Source organism: Semicossyphus pulcher, unplaced genomic scaffold (genome assembly GCF_022749685.1).
Source record: "Semicossyphus pulcher isolate SPU_LCO1_2020_fin unplaced genomic scaffold, fSemPul1.0.p SCAF_15, whole genome shotgun sequence".
In the NCBI taxonomy this organism is placed as follows: domain Eukaryota; kingdom Metazoa; phylum Chordata; class Actinopteri; order Labriformes; family Labridae; genus Semicossyphus; species Semicossyphus pulcher.
In genome coordinates, this window is record NW_027211659.1 from 8,338,210 (window position 1) to 8,364,891 (window position 26,682).

At 42.7% G+C, this 26,682-nt stretch overlaps 1 protein-coding gene across 4 annotated transcripts in view; it reads right to left on the bottom strand.

Moving 5' to 3' along the window:
• Positions 1-26,376, bottom strand: part of mcf2lb (mcf.2 cell line derived transforming sequence-like b) — a 47,345-nt gene extending 20,969 nt beyond the window's left edge. For 3 of the 4 annotated variants that reach the window (XM_069662810.1, XM_069662808.1, XM_069662807.1), the window contains exons 1-3: positions 19,811-19,967; positions 6,163-6,246; positions 2,329-2,443 (exon numbers count right to left, since the gene is read on the bottom strand). In XM_069662810.1, coding sequence (XP_069518911.1) covers positions 2,329-2,443; positions 6,163-6,246; positions 19,811-19,967 — 356 coding nt within the window. Of the gene's footprint in view, positions 1-2,328; positions 2,444-6,162; positions 6,247-19,810; positions 19,968-26,294 lie in introns of those variants that run through there. The other variant, XM_069662809.1, reaches the window with a different exon arrangement.
• Between the last annotated feature and the right edge of the window lie 306 nt (positions 26,377-26,682).

Here is a 26,682-nt window from a genome sequence, read left to right on the forward strand (position 1 = left end):
CTATAGAAATGTCAAAGGGCACATTTTGTATGGTTATATTGTGTTTTGCTAAGACACCGTCTCAAACTGTATAATCTAAATATTCCTACGAATGGCCTGGTGATGCTGCTGCTGCACATGCATCAGTATCCTAATAATAATTGGATTCCTCAGGACGGGGTGTCGAGCTAAGCTGCGAAAAAAAGCTCTGCCTAATGGCAACGCAGTGATGAGGGAAATTTGCTGCATGAATGCATATGCAGGCATAGCTACACAGAGAGAGAGAGAGAGAGAAAGAGAGAGAGTGACACACACACACACACACACACACTCCTCTTCTCCTGTCGTACTGGAGTGGAGTAAGTGAACGCATCAACATGAGGGTAATGGGATATTAAATTAAAAACAGATTAGATATCTGTCGGTGCAGGACATGCTACAACAGCTGAATCTCTTTAACATAAAACTAATAAGAGATACTGGATGCTTCGTGCGTGAATTTGCAAAGCAAAGGACAGAAGGAAACAGAACACGGTGAGACAAAGGAATGTAGAAATTTACGGAATATATTTGTAGATGTAAACCCTACAGTAAATGAATCCAGGAAGTCATGTGACAGGACTAAAATTAATGAAATACTGGACCCACCCAAGAATATGGTGTGATAAAATCAACGTCTGCCATTAATATTGACCCAGAGGTATTTGTTCCACACGGGCAGCAGCTGTTGAAGGTCATTACACACAGTTGTAGGACATTTGCTCCTGGCCGTGGACTGCGTGCGCCCTGTCGGGGGGGGGGGGTCGGTCCCTCAGGTAGCTCCAGCCATCTGCCTCTGTGATCACAACAGCTTGAGGCTCAACACTATCTGCCCCCCTGTGGGTGACCCTCATTCATATGGCTGAAACTCAACAGTCAGACACTCAGGCTTAAGATGCCCATTAGCTTGTTAGTTTAAATGTGACATTTCAAACATTTAAAGACCAGCTGCAGTTACGTGTTAAGACATATAAAATGCTCTGCTTGAAATGATAAATTGTGTCTGATATGTTTCTCCCTCCTTAAAAACTCCTGAATCTGCATAGGCCCCGCCCACTTTGTACTATGTTTCTCCTTTCGTAAAATTACAGCCGAAAACAAAACACGTCTCTGCCGTCGTTTAGTGGCAGCTTGTTTAAAGTTAGCTAGCTTGAAATGTAGTAATTAGTTGTAGTAACATTAACGTGCATCGCTGAAGTGGTTGCCATAGGTTACACATAATGATATGCATAGCATCACCCCGTCCATTAATGGGATTGGCTCCTTAGGTTTGTGACGTCACAAACCTGCTAATCTGAAAATGCATTGTTCAGCCTGTCCTTGGTACACTGCAGTTTAAAAGCAGACAGGCCCAGCCATAGAGACGACTGCTGATGTTGTCCCTGATATGTTTTGTAGCACGTGAGAAACACCACATGGAGATGTTTACAAGGATAAACATTTGATTTTCACCGGAGGGGGTCTTTAAGTCTCGTGTCCTGCACATGCTGAAAGTTTGTTGGTTTAAAAGTAAATGACACTGAAAACGGCCCTCATTTAAAAGCAAACACAAGCACATGTGTGTCTTCAAACAGATGCATGCCTGTGTGGTGCTTGGAATTCATTAAACTCACTTACATCAGAACACAGCTCTGCTCAGCTGTCTGTATGCATTATTCAGACTCAAACAGTCAGAGACACTGCAGCTTCTATTTTTACGCCTGTCCAGACACGATGAAAGAAGGGTTGGACATCCAAGGTGGAGAAAAACACAAGACTAGAATTTATTAAAAAAATATTAGAAAAGGTAAAAAAAATATACAGAATTGTTGTGGGCGGACGGTTTTGTTAATTTCCCCTCCCCCTTTTGTTTAATCTGGTCCATTCATGTGTACACAGACAGTCTGCAGAAGGCTGATAACGGCCCGGATTATTAACTGGCCATCGTCTTAATAAAGGAATAACAACGCTCGTCCCTAACAGATAGCTGTTCAACACACTGACTGTCTCGTCCACTGAACAAATCCTCTGCAGCCGGCAGTGAAACTGTGTCAAAGTATGTGCTGCCCCCTACTGGCAGACTTTATACACCATGAGAGAGGTAGAAACATTTGCCTCCCACAGAACACACAGAACGGCCTGCCACACTTATAATGGTATGTCTAACATAGTCATGTCTTTACTCGAACAATTCATCCATCGAACCACCAGGATGAGAAATAAGGAAGAGGGAAAACTCAGTGGTGGTACAAGAGGTCAGAACAACAACAAAAGTGCTTAAATATGTGTGTATATGTTTGACTGTGTGACGATGATCCAGTAAGACTTTACCTGGGCACACTGGTCAGGTACGTCAGCACGTTTTGAAACTCTTTGTCTGTGATCTCTCCAAACGCAGGGAATTCTGGGAACACAATGATGGGGCTGCCATTATCTCCTCGTCCTCCTGGTAGATACAAAAAAAGGAAATGAATATAGACGGACAAATATAGAGTAATTACATAAGAATGCTTTTAGGACACCGTCTTCCTTGAAAACGTCTGACGGCGCAGTCATCAATATTTGAAGGCAAATGTTAAAAATAAACCGAGTTAAATCAGAGAGTGCTGAGTGAGATGAGACAGCGGCCACATGGGGGCGCCGATGTTAAAGCTGTTTTAGTGATGACAGAAGCTGCAACATCCATTATGAGAAAAAAGTGTCAAACCCTCCATTTTAAAACAAACAAACAAACAAAATGAGCCAGTGTTAAATACAGCTGAATTCTTCCAACACAGACATGAGAGGGTCAAAAACTGATTTATTATTATTATTATTACACTTATTAGCACAGATCTTTACCTTGAAGTCCTGGCTTTCTAATCTAAAGCCTCTCTCTTTAATGCATCTCTAAAAAAGCAGGCTATATGATCTAAAATAAAGTATTCACACATAAAAACATATCAGGTGCAGCTGCATTGGAAAATGTGGTCTTGAAAAGCAAAGAGAATCCTGCTCACTGAATTACCTGCTAATCAAAACAGATTATTAATTGCCGTCTTTTTTCATGAACTAATCAGCAACAATCAGACATGACCTTTTAAAAAACCTTCTTAGTAATTAATTTTACACTTAAAAACGTGTTTTGATGGACTGTAGCCCAACAACTCTCATTAGATTCTGATGTGAATATCATTAAATGCTGATTGTTGCTTGGAAGTCTGTGATGTAACTTTTTCCATCAGAGCTTTGCCCCCCTAAGGGCCTGTGTCCACTAAAGGCGTTTTTGTGCTGGCAGCGACTATTTTCTATAAAAAAACAGTGCAGTTCAGCATTTTCAGCGCTCAGCGTCCTCGGCGCAAAAGCGCCCTCACACCTCGATCCCACAGGATCTGTGTCCGGCGCATTCAGTCTGTGCCGCGGTTCTGGTTCGTCAGACGGCGCGAGCCTTCGGCCACAGGATGCGTGTCCGATCCACAGCGCAGCGGAGCGCTGGCTCAAGAAGCTGGACTCGCGAGATCACAAGATTGCGGGAGAACTACGTTATCACGCGATAACATCAATGTTAAACAGAGCAACACACAAACAACAGTTCAGTTTGCACCTCCGAGGTTGATTATCTGCTCATTTGGAGATCATTTTGTGGTTTTTGTGCTTACTTAAGTGCACTACTTAATTAAAAGTGTTCTTTTTTCAAGATTTCAGTGTGTTATTGTTATGAAAACAGTGTCCTGTTTGGAACGATCTGCTCTGTTCAGCTTGACGCGTGCTTGAAGCGGCCTCCGTCAGAAACAGACCCACGGCGTATCTTTAGCGGAGCAGGGTGGAGAGACGCTTCTGGGACGCGCTGGAGACGGGCTGCGGTGCATGCTGTGGAATCACGAGCATGACTTGAATGGCCGCGATTGACTCTGGAGGTCGCGGCGCATACTGAACACGCTGGAGACAGATCCTGTGGAATTTGAGGGTCAGAATCACCTGTTTTTTGCCGCTGCGCTCTCAGTTGAAAATAGTTGAACTTTTGGAACACCGCCGGAATGGGCAGGTCTACCGATATCAACTTTGTCAACAACAATGGCGAAGAAGCTAACATTTTCATTATTATGAGGGTATTTCCGCGTCCAGCTGCTAACGCCAGGACACGATTCCTTTCAATGTTTTTATGTTTTCCTTGTAAAATTTCCCTGAATAAAAGCAAATATTAAGCATACAGAGAAATTAAAAACAGACTGAACGGTCACTACCGAGTGAAGCAGAAGTGCCACCAGACAACTTTAGTAACCTAGCAACAGTAAGAAGCGCTCTGAAATTGAGGTTGTGGGTGCTGCCGTTAATGGACACAGGCCCTAATTGTCTACATTTTTTATGACCTAATCAGCAGCAATCATAGACGACCTTTAAAAAAAACCTTCTTAGTAATTAATTTTACACTTAAAAACGTATCTGCCTCTGGACTGTGTGGACGTGTTTTGATTGACAGTAGCCCATAAGCTCAGTACAGTCTGATTTGAATATCGCTAAATGCTGATTGTTGCTCGGCAGTTTGTGACATCACTTTTACATAAGAGCTTCACCCACCTAAAACCAGCGACAGAAAGCAGAGGGAAACATTTTAACATTTAAAATAACCAACACTGTTCTAATGTTGTTGCTAGTTGTATCTTCATGTAAGATAAATGTGTTTGTAGGACCTCTTAGAAAATGTTTTTATATCCAATTTAAGATGCAATAAAAAGGTTAAATTTAAAGACATGCTAAGCAGATGTGCGATACGTAGCTCCTGCTGCGTTTGTACACAATGATTGTTGTTGACATCAACACATTTAGTCTCACCTTACACACACACAAACAGTACACACACTCCCTCTCTCCCTGTGTGTCACAGCTGCTCCGTCAGCACATGTGACCAGAATATCAATCTGTCTGCCTTTTCTTCTTCTCTCATCTCTATGGCAACAACAAGTGCACGGTCATGGTTTTAAACGTCTGCTGGTGATGTTTGTCTGGCAAATGGTTCCCAGACACAAGGTCACCTCTGACTGACACACACAGAACAGACGGGTTTTATAGTTGGGATGTAAAAGGTGTCTCTAATAGACGAGACAAGAAACTGTTGTGAAAAGATGATAATAGTAGCTCCAAAGCAGAGTGTGTGTGTGTGTGTGTGTGTGTGTGTGTGTGTGTGCGTGGACTGAAAGCAGACAAACAGTAAAGAGGAAAAGGAGGCTGATATTTGAATAGCAAATCATTACTTACAGGAGAGACAGTTGAGTTCACAGTGACTATGCAAATATCAAGTAGAGCCATTTAAATATAAATAGTTCCAGGCAGGACTAAGATGAGAAACTCGTTTAGTGATTTTAAGGTTTTCATATGTTTTGAGATCTAAATGTCTTGTCTTAGTCTCAGCTGGCAGGCACAACCAAGCTGTGATGGCTGCAATGTAATCCTCGGGGGCAACTGTGTCCAATCAAAGTGTGTCAAAAGTGTTTTGTTTTTTGTTATTTACAGGCTCATAATTTTATTTGAATATTATCTCAAACACAACAAACTCCTCTCCAAACCAGAGTCTCCACTGTCACCTCCTTGCAATAACTCACCTCTTGTGAGATCGAGAGCAAGATTTCTACTTAAAAGAGAATTCTGTTTTAAAAAAAAAAAGGATCTTTATAGGATATTATTTTAAAGATGATTTTTTGGCTTTTGCCTTTATTAGATAAGACAGCTGAAGATAGACAGGAAGTGTGCCTCAGTCCATCAGTGCGACGAGGACTGTAGTTTCTGTACAGTGGGCGCCTGCTCTACCAACTGAGCTAAACCAGCGCCCCAAGGATCTTATCTTCAACAAATAAGGTACATATGTGTGGGGATTTAATTTCCCTATTGTTCCCTCTTTCCCAGACACTCAAAATAGCAGTCTGAACTTGTTAGAGGCAAAAACAAACACCTTTAGTGGATGCACTTTGCAGTTGCCCCAAAGGATTACATTGCAGTGTACTCGAGCAGTTCCAAAAGTTCATATTTGTTATTAAGACCAAAAGATGTGCAAAAAATACAGTCAAGGTTAAAAATAATACTTATATCACCTTATATTGACCCGAGAGACAGCAGATGAATGAAGTCAAAATCAAGGGAAAACAGAAACACACATTTCCAAAGATGAAGAGAGAGATAATGAAGTCTCACCTGAGAGGAAGGCAAACTGCTTCTTGAGGTCCGGGGTGATGTCAGCCGCACGGAGGGGGCTGCTGTCCAGCTGCATGATATCATCTGGAAAAAGAGGGAAATGTATGTTAGTGACATCATATCAGAACATTTGGTACTTTCCATAATTAATTAACTAATATAAGCAATATAAAGAGTTACTTTTCCATACATAAAAACAGGTCTGTTCTGTTGTAGATAACATACAGTATTTATAAATTAACAGGCATCCCGTCCCTCCAGCCTCTCCACCCCCCGTGGACTCTCCTCATGAGGATTAAATTAATCAGATTTAAGGTTCGTTACCTCAGAGGGAGACGGAGATTCTGGTTATACCAGGGATCAAAAACAAGGTTCATAGCAGACCTGCATGGAGCAGGGGGTGATATACAGGAAGTAGTCTAGCCTTTGACGTTTTGGCCATGTGACACCTTGTTTACTTGTGTTCATAATTAAAAAACCACAACATGTTTAATTAATCCCGAAGGAAATTATAGTGCCAGACAGCTCCAAAAATACAGGACAAAGTCTACAAAATACAAACAACAACTCAAATATAGGTGAAAATATAAAAAACAAATGCAAAAGAGACGGTGCCTAAAAGAAAAACAATATTACAACAGTCATCTATAAAAGTAGGCAAAGGAAAATAGAGAAAATAAACAGGAAAATAGAGAATATGTGTAAGTTGTTTAAGAGGAAAGACCTCGCACAGACACAGATATTTATTGTGACAAAATAAAGAAAGAAAAGAAGTAGGTCACACTGAGGAACAGCCATGCAGAAACACTCTCCCTACAATGTGCAGCATTGATTTGTATTCAAGAATCATTTCAGCATTGCTCTTTGAGTGAAAACTGGCCACAGTTCAGCTTGAAACATGAGAGCTGCCACAGAAGACAAAACAGATCAATACAGGAAAAAATGGCACAAACATGCAGTTATTACTGCTGCAGAAATCTAAGCCTGAATCTCTTACACACTCTAATGTTTACATCGGCTAAAGGTACACATCCTGTTATTTTACTTTTAATTGCGCTCTTAACTGTATCCCTTTAACGATTAAAAATCAAAACTAAAAGCAACTAAAATTAAAATAAAAACAAGATCCACAAGGTTCTTGTTTTTATTTTATTATCTTTATGTCCTTGAAATAAACAAATGTCTGTCATCACGCTGAAAGATGTCATGTGAGAAGCCCTGAGGGAAACACAGCTAATTAGGTACATTGTGTTCAGATACTGCTCGTATAAAGTAATTTTCAGTATCAATCCTCGGGGCAGTGCGGTATGCAAGCATTGCCACTGAGTTGCCTTCCATCAACAGCACGGGCTAGTATCAGAACTTCGCTCAAATACTGGCCACATCTGCAGAGTGGATGCTCAAAGATGCATGCAAGGTTTTGATCTAGTTCCAGCCAGATGGGTCTCTGTCATTAAAGCTAAGAGACCATATCTCAAGACAGACTGATAAAGATCAGAGTCATAAAAACCACCAAGCAGTGACCTCTTCAGCTCCTCATTACTTCTTGCAGGCCTACAGAGCTGTAGTTATTCTGCAGCATCCACTGAACTGAATAATGACGGCATACTTTAAATAAGCATGAGTCCCCAGAAAAGCCAGGACATTATGTTGAAGGGAGTGTCTCGCTGTGACACAAAGTGTCCTGTAAACATGAGTTCAGCTCAGACTGGAAAGTCAGTAACTGTGACAAGCAATATTGACTTTTTATCTGACAATGTTTGCTCTGTTCCCCTGAATCCAACCAGACGCGATCATAGTCACACTGGGAAATGTATACAGTAGATGTATAAAGGTCGGTGTTTCAGGATAGAGAATGGTAATTGAATGTATTAACTGTAATTATAATTATCTCCCCCTGATGTTGAAAAACGTGCTAGTGCTCAAACTGTACATGAATAAGATGGACTTTTGCACCTGGTTATTGAACTATAAGACATAGCATAGAGTAAAAGGGCAATGTCACAAATTATCAGCAAACATTCGCCTCCCCTTCACTTCCATCTATGCAAGCGTGCCAGAAAATGAAACTTCAATCATAAAATGTCTATGTAACGCTTTATGTAAAGGTTCTTGTAATAAGCGTTAGTTAATAGGTAATAAGACCCTAAAAGATGCTTATTAACATTAAATATATGTTAATAACACTATATAAGTGCATAATAAAGTGTTTAACATAAATAAGGCACTGTTCGCGCTTTAGATCCAGTACATGCAAAAAAGCATTATTAACTGTTAATAAGTGCATATTTAATTGCTAATTACTGCATAATGAAGTATGTATTAATCTTAATAAAGCAACTGTAAAGCTTAGTAGAGGCTTAACAATGGCATAATAGGCAAGTTTGTAATGCTATTGTAAACAATTATAAGAAACTTATAAGGCTTTTATTAACACTCTTAAATGTCTTATAATCTAACAATAAACATGATTATGATACTATTAGTGACACAACAAATATTTAATGTTAATAAGCATCTTTTAAGGACTTATAAGGGTCTTATTACCTATTAACTAACGCTTATTACAAGGAACTTAATATAAAGCGTTACCGCATCGGGTTTCAAAGCTTATTCACATCTTTGCTTCCTATGGAGTTTAACTTTGGTGACCTCTGACCGACAGGGTTGCAGCCTCAACCAATCACAAAGAAGTGTGTGTGGCTGACCTCTCAAACAGACAGCAAACTGGTTTCCCTGTGCTTCCCATTCAGCAAGACAAGATGTGAATTTTGCCAGCTGCATTCACATAAGCAGGACCATCCCCTAAAGGGAACAAGAAAGCCTCTAAAAACTCTCAGCACATCATACTGAAGAATAAAGGACATTAAGAACTACACTGACAATACACAGATAAAAACAGTCTGTCCAACAACACCCTCTAGTTTGAAGTCATACTCACTTGAGCTCAGTCCATCTTGGAGTACACAAAGTATTCCACATTGATACTTCTTTACCCTGTTTATTATCCTGTCTTTCTCTTTATAGGCTCAGCCCTCTTCTACTGTAATCCCTCCTCTGACTCCAGTTTAAACAAACCACTGAGTCTTGCTGTAACTCTTTGTTTGGCAATGAGGCCTATCAGGTGACTTAGCCTGAGGATATCAGTACACAGACATTCACTGCTCTCTCTCTTTCTCTCTCTCTCAATCAGACACAGGATTCACTCAAGTGTGTCGTCTTGCTCCGCCATTTTCAGTCTCCTGCCTCTTTTAAACCCTAGCCCAGCTGCTGCCTGGCCTGTTGTGTCAAAACAGCAACAATCAAAGTAGGTTTTACCTGCTTTCCCACCAACCAGTAAATATTTCTAACACCCTCTATGTATCACCTTTAGTAGTGTTCTAACTATAATCAATTTGACGTTATAGCAAGTGTGTCAGCCCTGTGATTGACTGGCGATCAGTGCAGGGTGTACCCCGCCTCTCGCCTAATGACAGCTGGGATAGGCTTTAGAGTGTAGGAGGCCTGTTGTCAGTAAAAGTAACAGTCGGCGCAGAGTTACTGTGAGAGAGGTAGGCGGAGCCAACTCAACAGACTCAATCTTCGACAGGTGTGCAAATCAAGGACCTTTTTATGGTCTCTAGCTAGCTGTGAATGTAAGTGGTTATCAAACTAAGAAAAGACGGCTGACTACAGAAGATGAATCTTCTAAAACAATTGCAAATTAGCCTGCTGAAATATGACAAAAAAGAAACATTGAAATTTAGAAGAAGTCAAAAAACAAAGCGACTGTCAGCAGCGAAAAACCTGAAGTAGCTGCAGTTACTGCTTAACACCATAGGTGGTGCCAAAGAGAACAAAAACAGGGGCCGGTCTCACAAAGATAGACTTTGACTATAGCTTAGATATAACAAATAGTCAGACTTCAGATAGACGTCTAAACTCATCCGTTTCACAAAGCAGTTTTGTTCTTGACTATCTTAACTATGATGCATTGAATTCTGGGTAAATGAAGACTTTTTTTCAAAGGAAAAAAAAATGGCCGACTCAGTAACCGCATCTAACCGCTCAAGTCCATTTACCCCAGCAGAAAATGTTTGTCTATTGGAGTTATACGGGCATGTTAGCTGGAAATTTCAGCGAAGAATGTAACAACAACAAAAAAACGTCCGTTGGAAGGACCATCAAAGACGTTCATAATTTGGTGTTACTGGTCAGCAGGTGTCACTGATTGTTACCATGGTAACATGGGTCTTAGAGCTGAGTTAGACTCGGGGTAAAGTTTTTTGGCTTCAAATTAGTCAGTCTTTAATTTTGTGAAACGATCTAACTTGCACTAGACCAGCCTTTGAACAAAATTAAGACTGACCTAACACTATAGACCAGTCTAAATCATCTTTGTTAAACCGGCCCCAGATCTCTTTGATTGTTACTTTAATCACTTTTTATTTACAGTGCTGGCAGCATACATAAGTAACCCCAAAAACTGTCCGACTTTTAATCAAATGTAACTTAATCCTGACTGGTGCACTGAAGCATGCGACACTTCTGCTTTCCAGCTGAGCCCTGACCTACTCAAGCCAATGATCGAGCACAGAGGAAAAAACATCATGTCATGTAAAATAGGAAAAACTGTTCCAACTTATTACATTGTTTTTCCTTCCATCTCTTGTACGGTGGTAGGAAACTGAACCAGAAAAAAGACTTTCCAGGCATTTAACCTAATCTGAGGTGAACAGACGATCGCTGACAGAAAGGAGCTCAGTGACATCACTGCATCTTTTATGGCATCACGGACGCTTCTGTTCAGCTGCTGATCACAGGTGGTTTTAAAGCTTGGATGACAGCTGGAGAGATCGACACGTAGATTACACTATTCCACCACACCGAGGAGTACACACACACACACACAAACACACACACACACGTATACAGCATTTTGTATTGTGCACATACAGTATTATACACAGGCTGCTAATAAAGTAGGCAGCCACAATTAACACTTTGTTAACCTACGGGGAACTTGGTCGTTATTGAATTACACTGATTACTTACAGCCGTCTGATTCCTCTTCTCCTCCACCGTCAATGCTTTTAAATTTGACATAACGAGGTTGCAGTCATCTATTATACATTAAAACCCAACCTGTAGCTGTGCAAACATTATTGATCGTGCAACCTCATGGGCCAATATTTGTTACATGTTTTTCTAGCACTTTAATTTGACCAACATCCTGGATGCATCTCGGATACTATTTCCAAAGACATCTGTAGTAACGGATATTGATTAGGGACACTAACTGATACCGGCCGATGTTATTTGAGACGCAGCTTCCTTTTCCTCCTTTCATTCAGTTTAACCTCGAGCTAGGGCGTGCGCACCAACATGTCTCCTCTACAGAAGCCAGGTAGGTTCAAATGAGATCAGATAAATCACCTTATCTGTGATGTTTGGTGAAGCAAAGCTGCCGTCTTGCTCACAGCCTGAGGACGCAGAGCTGCAGCTGTCTGGTCAACTGCAGAGTGCTCACACACACACACACCTCCTGGAATCAAGTTCACACAGAAACCTGCAGCAGTTTCCTCTTTCTGACCCGGGCCACACCTTGCCCCAAGCAACTCCCACACATATCAAATCAAAACCCCCCACCCACCCAGGGCAGCCATTTGTTTCCAGAAAGAGACTATTCTGTTACTGAAAAATCCCCTCCTGGAAGAGGACAGATCTGAGTTTCGGACCCTTTTTCAATCACTTTTCTTCATGTATTACCAATCCTATTTTCTTCCTGTAGTGAATTGCTGTAAATTTATTTTATCAGCATAAACAGTATTTTCTGTCAAGCTGTAGAAATATGCGCTTGAGGTGACGTGTTGCTGTTCCTGTACGTAACTTGTTGTCTAAGCAGCGTGGATGCGACAGCAGTCCACAGGAAGCTCAACCAAGGAGGTAACGTGACGTTACGCTTATCTCCCGAAGTTGACATTTCAGATAATGTTTCATGAGGTCAGGCTGCTAAAATTGGCGTAGCAAGCTCTGCAGCTCTTGCAATGTTAGCTAACGTTAGCTAACAGCAAAGTGAACAGCAACGGGGTCAGCCCTACACATGGGTCTGTATGTGAGTAGCTGACTGACAGAGTGAGTGACGGTACTTTCAGAGCCGTAGAGAGACCTCCACTGACGCGACTCTCTGTCTATACGGCTCTGGACACTTTGTTCGGGGAGTAGGCGGGGCTGCTCCTCCGCTGCTTGTCTGCTGCCCTCACCTACGTCCACAGCATGCACCTGCTTTCAAGCACATTGTCATCGGCCTCATAAGGACAGTCCTTGTAACGCATTGCCAACAAAAGCGCACACTGACCTGACGTGGTCAGCCACATACTAGGTTTTACTAGTTGTGTTATTAAACAGTTCTGTAAATAAGGTAGGTACGGTATCCTAAGACTCAATTGAAGCCAGCGGAAAAATAGCCTGTAAAGTTAGCGTCATTAAAGTTACTCACCAATTACAGTGTGAAGATGTGGCTAACTTGTGTTTACTTGTGCTATTATAGAGTCGACTGTAGACGCAAACGGTGAAGAGTTTCTGAACGGAGCGGGGACCCGAGTCTCTCTGAGAGCGAGAGCGGGGCAAGGAGGAGCTAAGCGAACTTGCGGATTTTAAATAGTACAAAAAAATAGAAAATCAATATGTGGAGCCAATATGCTCGCACAGAAGTTTAACATGTGCACTGTTAATGTTAAGACAGCTTTATTTAAAGCATTTTATGGTGCAGTGCTAGTGAAATGTTTGTAAATGTTGGGGTGCCGAACTGCTCTGCTGTGATACGTAATCTTATGTACAGGTTCATGTGCAGGTTGTCAGTTTCAGGTAATGGTATTTTAATGTATTTGAGTAACTGTGAGAGGAGCTCAGTGCGGTTCTCGTCGAGATTGTGGAGCCACTGGCGCTCAAGTCTGTACGTACACACAGCTACCTAATGTATGTACCTTTGTGTCATAATCTAGTTGATGCCTCACTTGATGTACTAGTTTATGTATTGCTGTATGTATTGTCTGTTATGTTTTATATATATATATATTATTTTTTAGTGCTATGGACCTCACGCTGTGTCCTTAATAAAGTCTTATTATTATTATTATAATGTTGATATTGTGGCTAAGAAAATCAATGTATGGGAAACACTGCAAAAACAGTAACACGCTGGCATACACAGTGAAATTACCATAAAACCTGGTTATCCTACTGTCATGTACTGTAACATAAAATACGCTCTTATGCTGTTAAAATAAACTACAGTAGTTTTGTTACAGTGAAATTCCTCAATCCGTCCAAACTTCCACTCTCCGTTCACACAGTGGGACACTATCCGAAACAGCCCCTCTGGCCAATTGAAAGAGAGAGGATGAGCCAGTTTCAGGCACTACTGTATTTCCCACAGAAGAGAATGGACGGACAGTGAAACCACTCAAGTGTCTTTTCTGGTCTCTTTTTCTTTGTGTGTTCACTCATCAGCAAGTATCGATGACGTCACAAACATCTTATAAGAAAACAGGAAGTAAAAAAGGATGTTTTTTTGTGGAATAAGTGTGTTTATATTGACACACACGGGCCAAATCCTCCCAACAGGAAACAAGAATGTTTACGCGCACTGAAAATAAGGGCTCGAATTACTTTAGTGTTTATTCTAATACTACCTCTCTGTGTTATATTACATGGTAGATAATTAAAAACGAAGTATTTGTTGTTTTAACCTTGTAATGAAGAACACAAATGAAAATCTTCCCCTCTTAAGAGACAAACTCTGCTCCTTATGAAAATACACGCCCTGAACAAAACACAACATAACTCCAACGCTCCCTGAACACACACACACATACGTAAACACACACACAGCTGGTGTGTACCGACTGAAGAGCTAATGTTCTTTAAAAGGCTTAACGACGGGGATTAGCGTCCACTCACGCTCACGTTTGTGGGTGACGAGTCAAACGTTAGTGGGTCACAGTCACACACCTGCACCGCCTGCCACTACTGACACAGATTACACGGGGCAGAAGACTCACACGCGGCTTCATCAGGAGAGACGGGGGGGAAGAAAAACAAAGTGTGGAAACTATGGAACAAGCTGGGTACAAGACATTTAATGATTTATAAATCTCTTTTATGAAGATGCTTTTATGTCCTCCTACAAGAAACCTGAAATGAGTCTGAAAAGCCGTCATACTCTGAGTATTGGTGGGTCAGAGTTGGGGGGTGTAAAGGGCAGAAATAGAATGGAGGGAGAATCCAAAACAAGAGAGATGGGGGAGGGCAACAAGTGGGAATAAGGGGCTTACAGCCACGGCCATGGAGGAGGAAGGACAGAGACAAAGCACTAATAAGGTTTGAGCATTACCGGATGTAATATCATGAAAGAGGCCGAGGGGTGACAGGGTTCAGATGAAGGTTAAAAAAGGTCATGTTTAAGGGGACGGTTAACACTTCGGCCAATCAGCTAGGTCTCTTATTGCGCAATAAAGAAAGAAAGATCTGGTTTACAATCTGAAAAAAATAAAAATAACAAAATCAATAAACCAGTAAATAGACCAAAAACATTGTGCTATTTTCTTATTTGCTTCAGGCCAGTAAATCTAACAACACTCCCACAATCGAGTTGACCAGAAATTTGCTGGACATCAACCTCAGATCCAGAATTTTGCAAAAATCTGAAATCAGAATATCAATTATTCGTCAATAGGGGTGGGACAAAATATCGATACTGCAATTTATCATCGTCCTGACTCGTGCAATACAATTATCAATAATCCCCAAATATCAACATTTTAATCCACCGCGTCACTACTTCATGACTCCTCGTAGTGAAACTTATGACATGAACGAGGTTAACGTGTACAAAAATGAATTGACCCAAGAAGAGGTTAATCCGATATCATGATGTATCATTAAATGATTGTCTGCAATTGATCAAATATCGCAGAATCTCTGTATCATGATATTATCGTTATCGTGGGCCACATACCGCGTATCGTATCGTGAGTTACCCTGTGATTCCCACCGCAATTTGCCAATATCGGCCTATCCGATATCTGTCAAAACCCCATGGTGGGTTAACATCATCACATCTTACAACCAAAAGTCGGTAATGTACGTCAGGATGCTGTCGGCCTGAATCATTTGGAAGATGATACTAAAACCAACAAAAAAACATCTGATATTAGCATTAGCCTACTTTCAACAAAATACCATTATTGGTGGCTAGCTTGATTCTTATATTTACCCATGGTTCCATATAGATAGAGCACAGTAATACAGTACTATTATCAATCCTATCAATACCAGATCTCTCATAGATACACACAGCAAGTATCTACAGTACATCCTCTGTGATTTACAGAGGTTATATTTGCAGATGAAACTGCACAGCTAAGTTGACTCAATATTCCCATGACAACAAAGGAAGCAAAGGTAGAGGAGCAGGGGCACTCAGGAAGATGTGGTCTTAAGATCAACAGAACCTTATTTTGGTCCATATAACAACTGCCTAAAAATGCAGGGTGACAAGGGAAGAATAACGTACCACAGAGCCAGTGGCAGCAGCGAGAGAACCTGTAGTATCTCTCCACCTCGTCCAGGGAGATCCGAACATGACCTCCGCCTTCCTCTACCGGACACAAAAACACGTCCAATTCTCCCTCCGTCTTTTCATCTCTGACCTCCTCAGTTTCATCATCAACCTCCGTTTCAGTCTCTTCATCCTCCGTTGACCCTGAATCAGCATCCGCCTCACCTTCCTCCTCAGTTTGACTCCCTCCAGGACTGACTCTTTCCTCTTTTTGCACGTTAAAATAAGAATCTGCAAACCAGTCCAGCTCTTCTGTATCTTGGAGTCCTTCTGAGCCTGCAGCACCTTCCCCTGAGTCCACTCCCAGGCAAAACCCTGAGTCTAACTCTGCGTCCTCCTCCGTCGAGAGGCCTGAATCCTCCATCACCTCTCCTCCCATCCTGCTGTCCTCGTCTACGTCTTCTTTGCCCCTTCTCTCCTGCGAACCTTCTTCCATGCACCTCTGTAAAAAGGTATCACCGCAAAAATCCCCCTCTCATTCTGACTCCACCTTTCCGTTAACTGCACATCCAGCCTGTCGCTCTCTGTCAGGCTGCAGGTGCTCTACAGCCTGCAGGACGTCACTCAGTAACTGCGGGGACTTCCTATTGCAACCTCAGGTTACCTTCCCTGTAGACAAAAGCCACAGTGTAGCACCCTCCCTGCTCGCCCAGGTACCCCTCCCCTGGAAGGACAATTACCTGTCTGACCCCTCCCGGTTGAAAGAGCCTCTAACTTTACGGATGTATATCTGACCTCTCAAAGGGATCCAGTGACTCTGTAACACTATCAGAAACATGCTAAGTTATGAAATATGTTGCATCACAGCGGCTACGGCTCCCAGCCCTCATTTACCTAGGCTAACACACCCCGGCTCGTCCTCTGCCTTATCTCAGGAGATGCGGAGCAAAAGTACAAAGCCTCCATTCTGACCAGCCCATTCACACGAGCTGCATCTCCATTTAACCATTCACAGACTGTATCTATTCAAAGCCCCTATTCTTGTTGACACCACTCAAAAGAGGCCATTCTTACAGAGTTACTGAAAGACTTAATTCTAATGAGAGCTCTCACAGAAAGACTCTGTTTCTTCAGTGAATGTGGTAATTTAGATTCCATTTCAGTGAGAATCAGAATAAATTGTGTCTGCTAATTCAGTCATTATCTACATACAAGTTAAGCGTGCAAAAAGGTTTAGTTAGATATGTGTGCATGTATGCTTGCAGGCGTGTTTGTCGTCGGGGGCCTGGTTTTGTGTTTAACGCGTGTTTGCGCTCCGACCGAGGGCACACACACACGGGGTTATCAGTGCCGTAAACCTTGAGAGATAAACAACAGAGCCATCAGGTTGAAGAAGTGCACAATTCAAAGCGAGCGGGAGGGTCAAACAAAGGGTCGGATCACTGATCAAATCTCATTTATAGACACTCGTTCTTTGTGTGTGTTCACATAAAGAAAACGAGTACCGACACTGAGAGCAGTCTCGTCCTTTAACCCTGAAGTTCTGCATCCATTAAAAGTTGAGTTTCAGTCAGCAAGAAATGCTAGCAAAGCTAAAAAAACCCAAAAGATTATTGCAAGTCATGGTGCCTTTATTGTTTAGTTTTTTTGACCAGTTAAATAAAAAATAAACAGATTTTACTTATAGTCTTTGTAGGTCTTATTAGGTCTTACATACCACTACTGCATATGTGAATAAAGTTGTCTGAAACCCTTTGTGGCTCCAGAGGGAGGTGTGGGAAAATGTATGAATCGCCTTAAAGGGATAGTTCAGATGTTTTGAAGTGGGGCCGTATGAGGTACTTATCAATACTAAGTCTAAACTCTTGCTCGCTCTTCGCGGTGGAGACTAGAGGATACTTTAATGAACAAGAGAACACAAGGAAGTGCTTTTACAGATGAGACCGACAGAGAGATGGGGAAAATTCTGCGGTTGTTTGGTGAGTTGTTTCATTCATTCATTCATTTGATTAGTGATAGCTTTCCTGATGGTTGGGTTCAGTAAAGATCTTTAGCAAGAGTCTAGCTGAATCATTCGGCACCACTTTTGCACAATCCTCTTCAGAAAAATGATCGGTGCAGACGTGGAGCTGTCTCAGCGTTACGCATGGAGTGTCGGTGTTTACATTCAGCGGAGCTAGCCACCGCTATCTACCACAATTATCACTCAACAGAACTTTGTTGACATACGGCATTATACACTTCACGGCATGTGAAGGAAAACAATGTCCTCTAGTCCCGACTGTGAACGGCACTTTGTCATTTCCATTATATTGTATTTACATTTGTTTATTGGCTTAATGATGTGGTAGTCCTGACACCGTCTGCAGCAGCGTATAGCTTAGCTACGGATGGTTTCTCCTGACAGTGGTCATGCTGGCTGTTATCTACTGTATGTGACAACACCACTTAAAAAAAACAAACCTACTATCTCTTTAAGTGATGTCACTTGAGTCAGTATCAGTTAAACACTACAAGTTCTAAAATGAAAAAATGGATGTGGAGTGAGAAAAGCGTGAGCTAACCAAACCCCTGCAGCACGCTCATTGATTGTGTTTCATGTTAGCAACTCCCGGCTACATTAGTTGCTACTAGCATAACCCACCTAAATCTCTATCTGACAGTGGCTGAATTGTATTGTGGGTAGTGTAGGCAATGGGTATTGACAAGGAAGAATAATTTTAGTTCTACTAAATTGATTATGAGTCTGGCAATGTTATGAGAGTATAAATTGAATCTGCAACATCCAGCTTGACGTTGACTTGATCCCTCATTCCCCTCCCACTAAAAAAACACCGTCATATGTGCTTTAATCTGTCATACAAGTCCTCAAGGCGAGTCAGTTTTTATTTATAAAACATACGTGTGTCAATCTGCAATCTGAGCATGACATTTTTCTGTGCGTTTCTTCTGTTTTTCACATGTTCTAAAGCAGCAATCACTTTAAGAATCAGTTGTAGAAGGTTTAACTTGAAGATGTTTTTGCAAACAAGCACAAACTGTCCTGAAAAGACTGAAAAAGATCCCTTCTTTCCCTGAAGGCACCGTCGTGGCCTCAGCCTGTAAAACCGAACAAAATAGTTCCTCTCTTGTATGAATTCACCGTCTGGCTAATGACTTAAACAGAGCTGAGAAAGAAAACTTTCCATGAAGCGGCACAGCTGAAGGTACAGACAAACAAAGCAGCCAAGAACAACATACAGTACATCCGTGTCGGGTCCATGCATGCCAACACATTCTGCTCACGTAGGCACGCGCGATCCATAAGTGCCAGGCGCTGCGACAGCTTTGCACGTGCAGCGACATTCATGCGGGGGACGTAAATATCAGAGGACGACCTTGGTGACAGATGAGGCTGCATCGTGAAAACAAGGGTCACACTAGAAACAAAGATGCAGACAAAGTACACAAGTTTCCTACCCTTACATAGAGACACATAAACCATCCATACGTCCCCTGACTCACGTTGATTTAGCGGCACCATCGGCATCCCACTATCCCATTGAGGAGCGCTTTTCTTCCGGGCTTTCCTCACCATCCTTTCCCCCCTGCCTGTCAGTAAAACCTGGGGAAGTCCTTTACAACGCAGTGACGAAAAAACCAAGATCTCAAAGTGTCAACACCCCGACGCCGACTTGAAAACTCAGCAGCTGTAATCAGCACTTCTCTCTCCTCTGAACCATCTCCTCTGCTGGTAAGTTGCTGTGTGCTGCATTTTCTGCATTTGCTGAAGAATCTCTTACTGCTACGGAAAAAAAAAAACCCACTGCAGCTGCTGAGATCTGTATATTGGAAAGTGAAGTGGCTGTTTAGGCTGCACAGGCACGCACACACATACACACACACAAACTGTTATACACATAAAGACACAGAAACAGCTCAGTGGGGAGCAATAGAAGCTCAGAGGAAACAGTGTGTGAAGCTCTGGGCATGATGCCCTGCAGAACTCTGGCCAGAGCTTCAATCAGGGATATATTACACACAAACACACACACACACATGGGAATGTAGTTTTACAAACAAAGTTGCACACATGCACAAAAATCTCCCTTCCTCTTTTAGTCTTACCGTCCCAGTCTCTCCAGGAGCTCTTGCGGCTGGCAGGGCTGAAAGGAAAAGGAGTACCCAGCCCGGAGATGTCCAGGTTCTGCACCAGATGACTTAGCCGGTTCATGATCCGGCACGATGCCTCCCCGCCCTCCCGCAGAAACTCGTGAAGAGACATGAGAGCCGGCTGCTTCTCTCACACTCTCAAACAACCTCTGTCATCCAGAAAGACCCCCCTCCGCTGCACCTGCAAAGCTCCGCCGCACACCCTAATAGACTCCGAGTCGCAGGACTTCAGCGCAGGCATGGGAAGGAGCTTCTTTGTTGTAATGTGACGGGTCACTCGGAATCAAGCCCACATGCTTTCACATGGAGATGTCTGCATTGGGTGCAAATAAAAAGAAAAGCCTGGTGTCCTCTCCTCCGCAGAGCCACATTGGGGACTCGAGGAAACAGCTACGTGCAAAGCCAGCAGGAGTGAAAAGAGCTGAGTCACAGTCTGCACAACCTCTGTGACAAAAACTCTTCACACTAGAGGTGAGAAATGGGTCCAGCTCTGCTCTGCGCTAACACACACACTGTGGTGCATACCTCGTCGCAAGTGCAACTATTGACAGCTCGGACAGGACGTGAGAGGGGAAGGGTGAAGGGGGGGAAAGCAGAGGGCAGCCGGTGGAGCACAAATCCCCTTCTGCTGCCCGGGCTAATTATATTCCTCCACTCCTTAACTAATCTGCCTTTTCTTTCCCTTCTTCCTATCGCACAGATTCTCTCATGCATTAATCATTAGTGGTTTGAGAGATAGAAGAACATGAAACTGCAACTCTTAAACTCTTAAACACAGAGTGTGTTGTCGCTCAGTATGTGGTCAGTAACTGAGGTGGAAGAGCAAACACAGACGGCGCTCTTTGATGGGAGAGAGGTTGATGGAGAGCTTGGTGTGTGTTTGTGCGTGTGTGTGTTTGTGCAGTTAAAGCTGGCGAGCAAAAGGCAGCTTTCAGTTTATAGGCTCAGAATAGAGATGAGAGAGGAGCCGCACTCTCACACATACTGATGAGGCGACTGCAGGAGAAGGAAACACACACGACATCACCAATCTACCCGTAACTACCCTCCATCTCTCTGTCTCCCCCCTCTCTTCTCCCACTCCCCTGTTAATCAGGTCTGAGCCCTCCTTTATGGCATCACCCTCCTCCTGTGCGCTACTTCATCATAACCTTACATCACAGTTTACTCACACACTGACATACATTTAAACACACTCACACAAAAGCTGCCCTGCTTGTCCTGACCTTCTTTTCATGCTACTGTTATAACCACAGGTGTTGAAATGCAGCCTGGGAGCGAGATAAATCTGTATGGTCATGTTTCATTATCTCTGGCAGTCAGGTCACCAAACTAGCAAAACATTTTCCTCCGACCTAAATGAGGTCGGGCCAATCGCAACTGTTTAAGGGATGGATTTCATACGATGACTAACTGTACTGTAGAGCGCTGTTAAAGCACTTTGGTAAACAAACAAGATGGCTGCCGCAGATTTTAAACATTCTGCATCTGCTATCATTTCAGCATAAAATGAATTGAACGGTATAATGTTGCGTACAAATGGTACAAGTGCTAATCCTTGAAAGCTAACACCAAACATGGATGTATCATTTTAAACTAGAGCACATATTGCTTGGTTGTTTGAATTAGCTACCTAGCCTAGCAGCCTGTTGCGCGTCACACGCTTCATTCCTTTGAACGGCTGCAGCATCCTGAGGCTTTTTGAGCCGCGCCTGTTGATAAAACCGCTTTGGAAAGAGAAAACGAACAAAGAGATCCCATTAGTTTGGCGATGCTAGGCTAGCTGAAACACACAAAGAACACAACAAAACCTAAGACTAGAGCTGTCGCTAAAGCTAGCAATGCTTTGTGGGTGCTTTGAGCTAATAGAAAACATGATCCTACAACTGCCATCACAATGGTGGTGCAAATATCCGGCTTAGTGTTCAACATGGCCCCTATCTTAGATAAATTGTAAATGGACTGTGCTCATATAGCGCTTTTCTAGTCTTCAGACCACTCAAAGCGCTTTTACACTACATGTTACATTCACCCTTTCACACACAGAGTGCCAAAGGCCTAAGTGCCAATCTCCTATGAGTATTTATGCGCATTCAAACCCGATGGCTCTGCAGTTTGGGGTTGAGTGTCTTGCCCAAGGACACTTTGACATGCGACTGTAGCAGCCAGAGATCAAACCCCCAACCTTCCGATTGAAAGGCGGCCGACTCTACCACTGAGCCACAGCCGCCACATGCTAACATTCGCTAATTAAAAGTTAGCATAAAGTAAATAAGAGGCTGGTGGAATTCCTTAGCATTGCAGCTATTTGGCCACAAAACTTAGCATCACACACTTAAAACTTTTGACCTGGTGATGGGTTAGATGAAGAGTCAGGGGATCTCGGCAGTGAACAGAATTCATCCTTGGAGAGGACACAACTGTCCACATTTCATTTCAATCTGTCTACCATTGAAACATTTCCTTACAGGACATTTGACACCAGGAGGGCTGATGGTGAAAACAAATGTACACATAAAATTTATAAGAATCTGACATTTAAATTCCTCTGCAGACTTCTTCTTCAGCGCAATAAATAAAGGATGCTATATTACGGCAGCACTCTCCCAGGCTTCCGATTAGAGACTTACACTAACCTGCAATATCCATCTGGCTGTACACCTGCTTCCCCTCCAGGGATGAACAGCAAAGAACACTGAGGCAGACACCCCTGCCCTCAAGCTAAAAGGAACCTGACACTCACCATTGTGGTAACAATAAAGTCTTATATGTGTCTGATTTATGGGAAACCTTCCTTAGTGTGCTCTCTATCCTAACAATGAAGCAGAGGAACATCTGAGCAATAACAAATGACTAAGATCCAACAGCAGCTCCCTCAGCAAACACTAGACAGTCTTTCTCACACACTCAAACAAGGGCATCACAATACTAGCCACAATCAGCACTCTCCAACCACTACATACAATATGTGACTATTATAGCCAGATAAACAGCCCCTGAAGCCTCGCTGACTGCAGATGAACACATTCCTGATGGAAAAGCTGCGACCTGTGAATGGCTGAACTGGATGTGTCCCTTTGAATCAACTGGAAGTAGGTCAACTGCCCAGTTAGAGAGGGGAGGAGAGGCTGTCTGTGAGAAGGGCTGCAAGTTACAAATACTTCATAACAGAATCAACTGCTGTTGTTTTTCACAGGTAAATAGAGTTTAACCGACATCGTGTGTGTGACTATGGATGGCAAAGGTGTTCTTAATACATTGTTGATATCTCAACTGGTATTGCACTGATTGCAATGGATGTTTGTACAGATTTATTTGGTTCCCAGTAAGAAGTAGGTGATCTCCTGACATTTTCTGCAGCGACATTAGTCAGTCAAAGTTTCCACTTATCCAGGGAAATATCGTACAATCACCGTTCCTTTCCTCATCATCCAACTTTTCCTCCAGCGCAGCCATGTGTATCTTAACAACTATTAAATGGATTGCTATGAAATTCTGTACAAACGTTCAGTGTTTGTTCCTGCACTAAAATCCAGGACTAGGACTCGACTTGACTCGACTTCAGGACTTGTGACTAGACTTGGACTCGAGCACTGATGACTCAGACTTGGACTCGAGCATTGACTGCATTCAGGCTCAGAAGATGGAGAGGAGTTCTGGGACCTATATTTAATGATAGGGACTGTTTTATTGTTTTTGTTATTGTTTCTGATAAGGCCCTGATAATATGTTCGCCTGTGTGCGCGTTCTAGTGCCGTCTCATTCAGCAACAGTTCCTGCCACGATGCCTAAAGAGGCACCACCATTCATGCGTTTTGCTTTCAAAGATTTTATAACAAATGCAAGCAAGAGCAGAGCAACATGTTCAATATGTAAAAGAACCATCGAGGAGAAGACGGGGACAACCTGAAACTTGAACAGACATCTGTCCTGGATGCATCCAGAAAAGTAAGTGAGATACTAAAGTTACTTGGACCGTCGATAACGTTACGTTAGCTAGCTGCTAGCTAACGGTAACGTTAGCCTCTAAAGTGACTCAACCACTGGGTCTAAGATGTTCGGTAAGGTTGTATTTCTTCTTATTTTTTTTATCAGCATTTTTCAACCTTGAGGACTCGACTCAGACTCCACTCGGATTCTTCTTTGGTGACTCGGCTCGGTCTTGAACACCGGAGACTCGAGACTCGACTCAGACTCAAGGTTTGGCGAGTCGACTAAAAAGCTGCAAACGTTCGTGCTCCCTTAAGGATGAATTGTAATAACTTGGTGACCCTTATCTCTTTATGAAGCGCTATAATTGGGTCATGATTTTAATGTAACAAACAATTCTATTCATAACAGAATTCTTGCAAGAATTCCAATGATTCTTAACTTACTTTGTTGCAAATTAGCTAATGTTAGCATGCTAACTTGCTAAACTAAGATGGTGAACATGGTAAATAACAGGATAGTTCTGTTTGACCAGCAGTCAAGAAACACAGTTATTTATTTATATACAGGGAAGAAAAGCACAAACCGCCTGAGCACAGATAAGATCCACCCACTCACTACTGACCGACTGACTGCACTGATAGATGGACGGATCAGATCACAGCCACAGACTATATTCACCAAGACAAGCCACATTATGTGGTGCAAAAAGATCCTTCTGATTTTATATCAGATTGAGGATATGAAATGATAGGCCAGAGCCAGAGAGAGGCCAGGAGCTGATAGAGAAACAAGCTGTTTGTAACTTCTCCTCTGGGGGAAAAGGAAACACCTTCCTCTCAGCTCAGGAGAAGTGAGCAGTTTGAAAGATTAGACAATGCTAAATCCCTTTTTCATCCTCAGCTGACTGTTTCCCTGAATCTCCTCTCCTCACTCTCTCCTCGTCTGTGCTGTCTTCTGTGATCAGCGTTAGAGTCTCTTCTCTGAGCCGATTACCGCTCTCGTCCTCCTGCCGCAGCACATTCCTGTCACACTTCCTGCTACCGACGGTCGCATGTATGCAAGTGTTAGAACTCAAAACACCCCTTTAAATTACGACCCTTTTTTAAATCCTCATTGAATTTTTTTTCTGGTGTAGAGTTATGCAGCCCTCAGTGCTATAGTTAGCCTCAGTTTTGTTCAGTTTTATTCCCCTTGCTTGGTTGTTGCTATGCCCCCCTCCTCACTCAAGTCCACCCACTCACTACTTCACCATCGCTGGTGCTAAGGAGAAGAGGATGCAACTAGAGCCCACTTGCGGCAAAGCCCCCATCATTATAGCAGATTAAAAAATCATGTAAACACTGGAATAAATGAGGCGTTTTCACATTAAAAACATATAACAGACACGTACAAATTGCAGCTGTGCAAACATAGTTCCTTCACTCACAGCAAAGAAAGAATCATGATCGGAAAACTGCGATGTGTGTGATTCAGTTCTTCCTAAATGAGCAGCTGCAGCCTCTCCAGACGAGTCTGGAATCACTGACCTTCATGATATTAACACAGCATGAAATGAAAGGTGTGCTAGAGTGGACTGTGTGTGCATTCATCCCTGTGAGAGTGGCCGTGTGCTCGCAGTGAGTGGATTAAGGCAGATCTCTATAAATGGATCAAAAGAGAAGAGAGGCGAACATAAGAGAATCACTCGTATAAGTGGCATTAGTTTGACAAGGAGGGGAGAGAAAACGGCCTTCGGTGAGGGGCGGTCGGTTAAATTACGAGGCTGCAGGGTGTTCCTGCTTCGCATCAAATCTACAGTCTGGAAAAAGGGCTCAGAAACAGCTTCCTTTTCCATGACTGGGTAAGAAATATGCACTGTAATCAGAATTAAATGGATTATTCAGGGGGAAAAAATGAAGGGCTTAGGGAGCTCTGCACAAAACATTACCACTCAAATATGACAGTAAAATCTAAGAGGTGATGTGTCAAGTCCATGTTAAGTAACCAGTCCATGTTACAGTGAGGATATATGTAGGTCATTGTCTCACTTTCTGCCCTCAACACCTCCTCTGATGGACACATAACAAATACTGTAACCGATCAGGGTGGAGCACTGAGGAAATAGGGCAATGAGATACAATCCTGTATGACAACACAAATCAAAATGTCCGCAGACATCAGAGTCACAGCGAAATTAAAATCGGACTGTTGCTGTATTTTTTCCCTTATTGGATGTAATATTAAGAGTCACATTTTCCCCTGAAAGCTTCAAATATTAAAGGTCTTGTAATAAAAACATCTTCCTCGCTTTAAGCAGAAACAGCATCATATTAATCATGATCATCATGATCCACATTTTTCCTTCATAAACAGCTTCTTTCACGTTTTATCTGGTTAAAATAAGAGAAGCAATATTGTCTCTTATCACACAGATGAGTGCAACACCTGCATGTTCCTTAAATATGCGCACTCTTCTGCAATCAATACATTAACGAGAGACTGTGTTGTATGTGTCGCTGTCTCCCACCTATGCTTCTGGTGACCGTCCTCAGCCTCTCCAGCAGCTCCCCCAGCGCCATCTCCTCCGTCTTCATCCACAGGATCATCCTCCAGAGGGACAGCGGGAGCCCGGCTGTCCAGCAAAGAGACACTTTCACTGGAAGAAGAGACAGCTTGCCTGCTTTTTCTTGAACGGAGCTTCGGAGAGCGGATGGGCGATAGGGAGGAAGACCAGCTGAGCAGAAGGCGAGAGGGGGATGCGGCGGGGTAAACTAACCCAGGATGTGACTGCGTGGCTGCTGTGTTTTGTCACACGGATGCTGGAGGAAAGAAATCTGAGAGAGAGAGAGAGAAGGGGGTGTGTGCAGCTCGGAGGGATGCTTGTGAGAAATGGATTCTTTCGAGGATGCTGGAGT